This window comes from Orycteropus afer, unplaced genomic scaffold (assembly GCF_000298275.1).
Source record: "Orycteropus afer afer isolate SDZICR_OR568_19922 unplaced genomic scaffold, OryAfe1.0 scaffold00739, whole genome shotgun sequence".
Taxonomy (NCBI): domain Eukaryota; kingdom Metazoa; phylum Chordata; class Mammalia; order Tubulidentata; family Orycteropodidae; genus Orycteropus; species Orycteropus afer.
This window is the reverse complement of record NW_006922326.1, coordinates 560,713-571,881: the sequence shown is the minus strand read 5'-3', so window position 1 is coordinate 571,881 and position 11,169 is coordinate 560,713. Positions and strand designations below refer to the sequence as shown.

Sequence of the window (11,169 nt, the reverse complement as noted above, 5' to 3'; positions counted from 1 at the left end):
TAATGCCTAGGATATCAATCTTTATGCATTCTGTTTCATTTTTGACAACTTCCAAATTTCCTAGATTCATTCTTCATACATTCCAAGTTCCAATTATTAATGGATGTTAGCAGCTGTTTCTCCTCAATTTGAGTCATGCCACGTCAGCATATGGAGGTCCCAAAAGCTTTACTTTGTCTGTATCATTAGGTCAGTTCTATTATGAGGAGGCAGCTCTTTCCCAGTCGTATTTTGAGTGCCTTCTGACCTAAGGGACTTGTCTTCCTGCACTGTATTGGACAGTGTTTCCAGGCTATTCATAAAGTTGCCTAGTGATGTATCAGACAGTGTTTCTCTGCTATTCATAAGGTTTTTCCTGGCCAGTTCTTTGAGAAGTGGATGGCCTCTTCCTTCTTCCAAGTGTGTCTCCATCTGTAAGCTGTGTTGAAACTTGACCATGTGCAACAGTGCTGGCATTTGAAACAACGGTGGCACAGCCTCAAGCTTCACAGTAATATGCAAGTCACCACAGTAGGACAAACTGACAGACAAGTTTGTCTCCCTTAACTGTTTGAAACCTCTCCGCTGTCCCCTTAACCTGGATCCCATGGCTCTGTCTCCTCGGCTCTTGCCCTACTTCCTGCTTCTTGCGGTGGGGCCTTGTCTCCCTCCCCTTACCTGGATCCTACAGCTCTACAACTGCTATATGAGCTCACTATTATAAAAAGTCAAGAAAAGGGTTTCACAAAAATAGGTATATTCTCTGATGGTTACCAGGTGTGAATGGGGAGGGGAGTAAGCTACTAACTAGAGGGTAGACACATACTAACTAACTTGGGTGAAGGAAATAAATAAATAAATAAAATGAAGGCATTAGATTAGATAATCTCTGGGGCCCTCCTGTATCTAACATTCACTCATGATTCCTGCCATAGTAGCTGATACACCCATTAGAGACTCAGCCCTTATATGTTTAGTAGCTTTATATTAACTTGTCATTTTCTATAATGGGTGGGAGAAGGCTGGTAGCTGAGAACAATGCTGTATGAGGAAGAAGGATCCCCAGATACCCTCAGTGATCTTCTAAAGGCCAAATCCTAGAAGAACGAGAAGGCAAAGGGAAGGGATGGTCTCACCTCATCCTCCTCACTTGCTTTGTATTTGCATAAAATAAATTGAAAACGTATTCAAAAGAGATATCAAACCAAACCAAGCTCACTGCCGTCAAGTCAGATCCAACTCATAGCGACCTCTCCTTGGGTTTATGAGGCAGTATCACTAGGGAAGTAGATTGTCCACATGTGGCTATTTAAATTTGAATTAATTAAAATAAAATAGTACTTAAAATTCAGCTCCTCATTTACACTAAAAAAACCAAACTCACTGCTGTCGAGTCAGACCCAGCTCATAGCAACCCCTCCTTGCATTTCTGAGGTGGTATCACTATGGAAGTAGATTGCCCGACCTTCCTTCTGAGGAGTATCTGGTGGGTTTGAACTGCCAGCCTTCTGGTTATCAGTCAGATGCCTTAGGCACTACACCACCAGATCCTAAATATTAGCACCTTCAGTTATTAACAATGAGACTTTCATCCAGTTAGGAAATCCCCCCCCTGAAAAAAGGTCTACCATCATTCATGGGCAAGGTTAGTTATGTTTATGTAAAGCTAATTAGCTTATTTCTTGCCCTTTACTCTCTTCTTCTCAGGCCTTGGGATAGTGGCATTTTTTAGGGTGAAGAAGACAGCCAATATTTGGCTGTGAGAAGTTTTCTTCTTTGCGTGGAGAACAAACTTACCCTGCTTTGATTAGCACCAGACTGATCATTTGATATAACATATTCCTTCAGTTATGGTCAAGCTTTTATTTATTTATTTTTTAAACCAAACCTTTCCACCTACACTTTCGAGTGATAAAATCCTTTTTCTAAACTAAATCTAAGGTAGAATACCAAATACCAGTATAAAAATGGATAAGGGAGAGCTGCTTTGGCCTTACTCACCCTTATTGATTCTATTGGTCTACAGCAAGGAGATAAGTCAGGTGACAAGATTATCTAAAGTAAAGTTTAGAGTACATGTAACTCTAGGGACTGTGGCAATGGGCTGCAGCATGGCAGCGATTGTAAGGATGGCACAGGACTGGGCAGTGTTTTATTCTGTTGAACAGAAGGTCACTGTGAGTGGAAATCGACTCAGTGGCACCTAACAACAACAACCCTAAGGATCATGTAATTCATGAATTATTAGAAAGCTTATGCCTATAAATTTGAGAGACAGTTTATTGTTATAACTGTGTACATTTTTTATTTTTTTAATTTTTTAATGTATGTAGCTTTCACTCTACTCAGTTCCGGAAGGTCAATCTAAGTATGTGGAAGAGCCAAGGACCCTACTTGAAGAAAACATCTCACAACTCCGGCACTTTTGCGAGCCATATACAACTTGGTGTCAGGTACAGCTGTTCTGAAAATGGAGTCAGTGAGTTTCTGTTTAGAACCCATAGTGAGAAGTCTCTTGGCTGCATGTTTTTAGAAAAAGGCATGATAAAATAGTCCAACTTAAAAATGCCCAACTGACAAATGTTAATCTACAGTACCATCTCTGGAGGTGGGGGAGAACCCTTGCTTCTTGGTGGCGGCTGTTGCCATAGTTGCAGAGAGAATTTCCTTCTCATCAGGCAGCATGTGAAACCTTGCCTGGAGAGAGGAGGGGTGGTAACTATCTTGTTGGTTGTGGCTGTGAAAAGGTTATTATCTACCAGGAGAGGATGTGGAGCTGGAACTCTAGTCGTAGGACAAGGATACCATACAAACATTTAGATCAGAATCGGGAAGTTTTTCTTCCCCTCAAAGATTCTACTGTTAGTATTGTTTTAAGCAGGTATGATTATAGAGCATTTTGAATGCAATAGTAGGAAGGTAAATAGTAAAAGAGGGTGGAATTGCATATTTGAGTACTGAGCTATTTTCCCTTAATGGCCAAAGAACTACATCCAGAGATTGGCTTCTGTCACTGGTCACGTTTGAGATCACACATTTGTCATTTGTTAATGAGAGTATTTCTGAGATTTTTAACATCTAAAATTGATGTTTACAATCTATCTATAGGATGCTTTTGTAGGCCAGGATACATATGTTTTCTGTACTTTATCTTGACTTTGAAAATTGATGACAAATTAGTAATAAATAATATGTAAATGCGACACAGTCTTCATTTGCTTTGCTTGAGTAATTCAATTTTCAAATTAAATTTTTATTTAGAACTTGTATTAAATTTTTAATATCTATTGTCTGTGACCTTTTGTTCACCGGTTTAGAAAGAGACTAGTAAACATGGACTCTATCAGCAATGTAAATTAGGTCATTAAGTACTTAAGTACCATAACTATATTGTTACTGTATTATGAAATAGCTAAAGACTTTTTTTTTAACCTGTTGTAAAGTACTTAAACTTTTATCTTCTTGTTCTAGAAGGGTTTTGTTTTTATTTTTTATGGTAAAAATACGCACAACCTCCAGAAGATTTTTAAACCATCTTTTGGCATCTGGTGGGTATTTAGATAAATTTGTTCAAGTATTTTTATATAAGGGTGACTGCTGTTATTTCGAGCCTTTTTTTTTTTTTTTTTGTCTGGTAGCAAACGTACTTTGTCCATTTACCTCTCAACTTAAGGTGGTTTTTTTTTTCCAACTTCTGTGCAAAATACTCAGTGCACCAAAATACCTTTCCTCTAGACCATAGAATAGTTCTCAATGTGTTTATTTGCACATTGTCTAAATAAAAAAGCTTTCTTGTGATTCTCATCATTTTGTTTTCCCATAGAATGAACTCTTCATGAATAGAAATATTTCTAATTCCTAGCTCATTTGTCAGATCAACAAGTTTCTAGCCTCTAATTTTCCTTCATAGTCAATTAAGCTACCAAGAGAAGTGGGCAGTCACTCTAGACAATGATTTGTGGTGTTTTTTTTTTTTTTAAATGGGCAAGAATGACCAATAATGGATTTTAATGAAGTAGTATTAAGTTTTCTTTATGTTCTTTAGGTCAGCTTTCCAAATACAGATTTTTATTAAAAGCTATTTAAAGGTATAAGGGTAACTTGTTCTTCATATATAATTTATTGAATTTGTTGTTGATTCAATAAAACAAATCTTTTTTTCAAGTAACAAATACTTCTGATACCTATCTCTTTTCAAGTCTTTACTTCTTGAAGGTGTGTCCCTTCTAGCTTGTCCCTTGTTTTTTTATTTTTAATTGTCATTTGGGTGAAAGTTTACAGAGCAAATTCATTTTCCATACAGCAGTTCATACACATTTTGTCTCATGAGATTGACTGCAATTCCCCACAGTGTAACAGTTGTCTTCCCACTTCCTTCCCATAGTTACCACTTCCCTGTGTCCTCTCCCATACACTCCTGCCCCCTTCCCCACTGCCCCCCTGTACAAACACTGCCCTTCTGTTCTCCCAGGATTGATCACTCCAAGGAATGTATCTCCCTTATGTAAATGTTCACCCCATATGCCTGTCTGTTGTTTGGCTGGAAGCCACAGAAGTGAGTTCAATTCCAGACCTGAAGCATGGCTAGGGGCCATAGTCTTAGGGGTCTCACCAGGCCCTATCAGACCAGCAAACCTGGTCCCTTTTATTTTTTTTATGATTTTGAGTTTTGTTCCACATTGTTCTCCTACTCTATTCAGCATCTCCTACATAGACCCCACTCTTGAGTGGCTGACAGGGTTAACCGGGCACCATCTAGTTCTTCTGGTCTCACGGTCATATAGACTGAGGATCGTATGGTGTACTAGTCCCTTGGACTAATGGTTTCCATGCATCTTTGGCTTTCTTCATTCTTCTTTGCTCTGGACAAGGAGAGACCCATTGTTGCCACTTGCAAGCTTTTAAGATCCCAGTTGCTACTCACTAAAGTAGGATGTGGAACAATGTTTTTGTGTAGCATCTTACGCCAGTTGAGGTTGTTGTCTTCTGCAACCATGGTCCGGAGCCCACAGGTCCACCTACTCGCTCCCTCCAGGTTAGCTTGTCCCTTGTTTTTGAATCATTTGATGTTCTTGTACAAACCCTGTGAAGAGAATGTTGGCACTTCCTTTGCTTCGGAATTAGTTTAAGTGTCTCTCCAAACTTGGATATAGGCTCCTTTGTCTCTTTAATGCTAGTCATCCCTACTTTAAATGGGCAGTTTTCAGACATAGTCTCCAAAGTAATACTCTTTTTAGCAAATCAGAAAATAAGACTTAATATGAATGACATATTTCATCACATAGGGAAAGGACTGCCACTTTAATTATCAATAGGAAAGATTTTTAGTCCATATTCTTCACTTTTAACAAGACAGTGAAGACTAGGTTGTTGAAACACTTTACTTGGAATCTTTGCTTCATATGATAATGGTAAGCCACTCTGCTGAGCAGTTTGCTGGAAACGAAAATTTTTTAAAGACCAAAAAAAACAAAGTATATTCCTTTGTTAAGGAAGTGTTAATGGCATGATAATTTATTCAGTAAAGAAAAGTATATTTATTTTGTTACTTTACCAGTCAGGAATTCCTAATCATTCATTTTCTTTTCACCTTTTTAGGAAAAGTACTTCTACACTAAGCCCAAGATGCAAAGTATTGCTCAGTGGGGGGTAGGTAAGTTGGTTTTTAATTTAAGCATAAACTATTAACTTCATTAATGTTGTACTCTTTAACTGGGGTCCGTAGAAAGGCTCTGTACAGAAGTTTAGAGGCAAGAGGGAACTGGGCTGGTGTGCCTAGGAAAGGCCTTATTGTATAATTAGTAGTGTTTTTATATTTTTTTCATTTGATTTTTATTGACCTATATTATTTTTCTAAGGAGGTCTGGTAGCATAGTGACTAAGGCATCTGACTGCTAACCAGAAGGTGGTGGTTCAAACCCACCAGCCACTCCACAGAAGCAAGACTGGGCAATCTACTTCCATAAAGATTTACTGCTTCAGAAACCCAGTGGGGGTCACTATGAGTCAGAATCGATTAGATGGCTATGGATTTGGTTTGTTTTATTTTAAATTATTATTATTATTTTTCTACATATGGGCCACTTATCACAAATACTCATAAACTGAACTCACAGTCTGTTCTGACAGATATCAATCAAGAACTGGTAAATTAATAATAAAACCAAACTTGTTGCCATCAAGTCTGTTCTGACTTATAGCAACCCTGTAGGACAAAGTGGAACTGTCCCGTAGTGTTTCTAAGACTGTAAATGTTTACGGAAACATACTGTCCCATCTTTCTCCCACAGGGCGGCTGGTGGGTTTGAACCCTGACATTTTAATTTAACTAGTGCACCACTAGGAGCTCTGGTAGCGTAATGCCTAAGGCACTTGACTACTAACCAGAAGGCTGGCGGTTCAAACCCACTGGCCACTCCTCGGAAGGAAGATGGGGCAATCTACTTCCGTTGTGATACTGCCTCAGAAACCCAAGGAGGGGTCGCTATGAGTCGGGTCTGACTTGACGGCACATGACAACAACAACAACAAGTGCACCACTAGGGCATCTTGTAAATTAATAAAGCCACTTTGTTGTTGTTGTTGTTGCTGCTTAGATCTACTAAGCCCTTGATGTGCTAAGTACAGTGAATGTTCTCCTGCTGAATGAAACCATCCGTTTGAGATATTCACTGGTAAAGTTATATAGTATGGTTGTGTTACTATTAATACATACTGATCAGTTGAAGTTAAACACTGAGTTAACAAACAGTTATTACAGGTCAGATTCCAGTAGTAATTTCCCAAAGTATCATTAGTTTCAGAAACATTTAAACAACTTATAGTAGCATTTACAATACAATCAGTATATTTTTGTACCAGCATGAGAGTGTTCGGGGGTTGAACACATGCCTGTATGTTAGAGTGACTTCCTCGGACAAACGTCCCTCCTTCTGGTCTCCTGATGAATACAGTATGATTCACAGCTCCGATTGCAGCAGTCTCCATAATTCTGATTGTACAGGTCCTTCTGGTGTCTGTAAGATGTTTTCCAGAAAACCTCCAGGGAAGCTAGTGAACAATGAGTCATTATTTGAGTCCCCCCAGTCCATAAGATAGCGTGGGGAGTCATGCTCTGCATTGTAGGAGGACACCACAACCTTTTTTGGGAGAGGCAAGTGACATTTGAACCAAGGTGGAAATGCCTTCCAATCTTGGGATATGTTAGGACAGTATGGTATGAGATGAGCTATAGTATAATTTCTGAAAATACTCCCATAAGTTGTATATTTTGATATCCCCCAATAAACGTGTGTTAGGTTGCTTCCATATGCCCATCGCATTTTTGGTAATAGCTTCAGGCACAGTAAGGGACTATAATTATTTTGAGTAAAACAAATTGGTATTTTTGTAGTAAGACCTGTATAATTCACTAAACTTTCTCCTTTTAGTAATTTTCCTATGGATTCTCCACCCTTTCCTCCAAGCCACTGGGTGTCATTAATAAAAACAGGAATATCAGGATCAAAATATGTAGCAGGTCTCACCTAAGGTGGGTGAAACAAATATGCCCAATCAGTTTCAGTTGCTACAGGAGCAATTTGAATTGACATTAATGTTACCATAGCTAAAAATATCATTTCTGGGTCTGAGGTTGGTTGAAACCTTGAACCATACTTGCAGCCTTATGAGATAAGACTTTAATCTGCTTCCAAGTCGGCAACGTCGCTTCTCTGGTCTGATGACTCAGTAGTCGTTGCCTCCTCCAGTGATTCTGTAGTGACAGCCACTGAAGTTGGCGTTAGATGTGATCCATCATGTTGGACAAGTCTCTCCGGTACCCATATGGGTTTGTCATTGTTTTCTGGAAAGATACAAGCATACCCTTGTTCCCACGTTAATAATGAATCTGGTCCCTTCCACTGACCTGTCAGTACATCCTTCCACTGAACTCTGACTGAGGTGGTGTCTTGTTTCACTTTTAAAAAATATCTATTAGCAGCAGACTGTCCATCAGTATCACAGTTCAAAAAATTTAAAGTATATAAGACATTGTTTGATCTTTTCATACGGCTGTTCCAATATTCCCCTGTTACTCCCCCTTTTTGTTTTTCTAAATAAAGTTTTATAGTTTGATGTTTTCTCTCTACTATGCTTTGGCCTTGAGGGTTGTAAGGAATGCCAGTAGAAAGGCTGATAGAATAAAAGGAGCAAAAATGTAAAAAAGACTTACTTGTATAAGCCGGAGCATTGTCTGTTTTTAACTGTTTAGGAGATCCACAAAAGGTAAAACAATGTAATAAATGATGGATAACATGTTTTACTGCCTTTTGTAAAGTAAAGAGTTAGTAATTCTCCATTAGATATATGTTTGATCTTGCCAGTTTCAATTCGAGTAAGTAAATGAACCACATACTGGCTGTCATTCACAAAATTAAGTGGTTGACATGAGAAATCCTGAAAAACAAGTAAAACAGCATAAGCCTCTGCCCTTTTTTGCTTCCTTGGCAGCCCTAATAGCCTGTTTACAATCTTTGTTGGTATTGTCACAAGTCAATTGCTTAATTAAAATATTAGTGGCTGTGTTGTCACTAACACTTCGAGACACTGCTACACTTACCCTATCCACAAATTGTTCAAAGTGTTCTGTAGGCCCTTGTATAATTTTAGTAAAACTAGAATTATCAGCTCCTTTTGCCAGTAACTTAGACCGTGCCTGAGAGGCTGCGGCCTGTATCTGCTGATATGCTTGTAAGGGATAGGTTAATTGAGTTGAGACCTCTAAAAACTATCCAGTACCAGATAGCATTTCAAAACTAACAGGAACATTATGTTGCTGATTTTTCATACTTTGTTCTGTACAAAAATCATGAAAATACATTTTCCACATCAAATAATCTCCTCCTTCTAATGCAGTTTTAGCCAGCATATACAAATCATAAGGACACAGAACTTCTTGAGTAATAGTTTCTATTAAAGTTTTTACAAATGGTGCCATTGGCCCATAGGTGGTAGCAGCTTGTTTCAAATCTTTAAGAGTTTCAAAAGAAAATGCTTTATGTCCTCTCATCGGTTGATTAGTCTGCTGATCTATGTATTCTGTTAAGGGAAAAACATGTTTTAATTCTAAACGAATGTCCTCATCCATGGCCCTTGCCTTTTGCACCATAGCTTGTATAGGTGATAAAGGAGGCACAGTGGATGATAAACAGTTAACTTGCTTCCCTGAGGGAGGGAAAAGGTTAAAAGGTGAAGGAGAGCAAGGACTAGCAGGCATGGTTGCAGTTGAAACAGTCTGATTTAAAAATGGATTTAAAGAAGGTTTTACCTGACTTAAAAATGGACTGAAGGAAGGATATAACTTCTCTTCCTTAACTTCTGAGGGTTCAGTTTCTAACTTCTGTTTAACTATGTCTTCTTGTAATTTTAACTCTTTTAATTTTGAATCTGTATCTACCTTTTTCTCCTTCCCTACTTTAGGATCTATACCCATACTTATTCCCTTATCTAATTCTAAACACAGTTTTAAGATACTCCAAATAGAAAACACGCTCGGGAAAATCCTCCAGCCCATGTTCCTTCAAACGCTCATTTATTTGTTGACCGACAGTCTCCCAAGCTGCTAAATCAATGGTTCCTTCCTGAGAAAACCTAGGACAACAGTGATCCACACACTGTAAAAATTCCTCTAGCTCTTTTTTAGACACTGAAAAACCTCTAGCTTGAGCTAACGTTTTAAGAACAGAAATATAACAATCTCTCTCATGAGGTGCTGAGTTCCCCATGTCAGCCTGGCTTAAAGAAGATTTATTTAATTCATCCACACTCACCTTTTTTTCTGTTATGGAGCTCCACTTTCCTTCAAGTGGGGTGTCCTCTTGAGGCCTGCTACCGCTCCACTCCAGGTCCCTGTTCGGGCACCAATTGCCACGTCCGGCAAAACTGCACAGATTTTGAAATGAAGCGACACAAAAGGATTAATAGTTTTCTTTTTTATTATTTAAAGAGTGGGGGCCAGGCAGACGCCCTGCATATTCTGCGAGAGCGACCCCTGATGTGTCCACTCTGCTTTACTTATACATAAGCATAAGATTACATCATTATTCTTTGATATTTCTTTAAAACAATCAAGTATTCAATCAAGTATACAATCAAATATTCTTTTACAATACAGTCACATATTTCCTTATAACAATCAAGTATTAATTAAAAGTTAAAGTTTTACTCTTTCCCATACTCAAAGGCATTTTCCCATGTCCAAATGTATTGGTTAATTAATTAGGTTAACATCTCTTGCAGGATTAGTAAATAATCACTAAGATACGTCATTCTAAAACATAATATGATTATTAAGGTACATGATTCTAAAGAATGGTTTCTAAGGTATACTATTCTTTAGGCAAAACGTCATTCCAGGGAGACAGGTTAGCAATCATTCTGCTGAGGCAATGTTCCGCCCCAGGAACACAAAGCTGAAGCCAAGCATTCATTCATTCAACCGCAGGAGAGGCCTTGCCATCTCTCAAAGCAATCATTCAACCATGCATCTCTTAACTGTAGTTAGAACATGTGCCATGCAGTCATGTTCTTTTGGGTGTCTCCAGTTAGGTGCTGTTGTGTTGGCTCCCACTCAAACTGACCCCACATACAGTAGAATGAAACACTTCTCTGGTCCTGCACCATCCTCATAATCCTTGCTATACTTAGCCTCTTGTTGCAGTCACTGTGTCAGTCTACCTTGTTGAAGGTCGTCCCCTTTTTCATTGACCCTCTACTTTACCAAGCATGATATCCTTCTCCAGGGAATGATCCCTTCTGACAACATGACCAAAGTAGGTGAAACAAAGTCTGGCCATTCTCATTTCCAAGGAGCATTCCAGTTATATTTCTTTGAGGAACAGATTTGTTTGTTCTTTGGACAGTCCGTGGTATTTTCAGTATTCTTCACCAAAACCATAACTCAAAAGCATCAACTCTTTTTCAATCTTCCTTATTCATTGTCCAGCTTTCACACACACATGAGATGACTGAAAATATCATGGCTTGGGTTAGGCGCAGCTTACTCTTCAAAGTGTTTGCTTCTTAACACTTTAAAGAGTTCTTTTGCAGCAGATTTCCCCCAGTGCAATACAAGTCTGATTTCTTTTCTTTTTTTTTTTTTTATTAGGATTTGGGTGAAGATTTACAGAGTAAATTCACTTTTCATACAGC

The 11,169-nt window shown here is 38.5% G+C and overlaps 1 protein-coding gene across 1 annotated transcript in view; it reads left to right on the top strand.

Annotated features, from left to right (window-relative positions):
• The window catches only part of APOO (apolipoprotein O), a 91,225-nt gene that overhangs the window by 21,607 nt on the left and 58,449 nt on the right, over nucleotides 1–11,169 (top strand). The window contains exons 4-6 of the mRNA XM_042783207.1: nucleotides 2,178–2,208; nucleotides 2,313–2,432; nucleotides 5,578–5,628. Coding sequence (XP_042639141.1) covers nucleotides 2,178–2,208; nucleotides 2,313–2,432; nucleotides 5,578–5,628 — 202 coding nt within the window. The remainder of the gene's footprint in view (nucleotides 1–2,177; nucleotides 2,209–2,312; nucleotides 2,433–5,577; nucleotides 5,629–11,169) is intronic.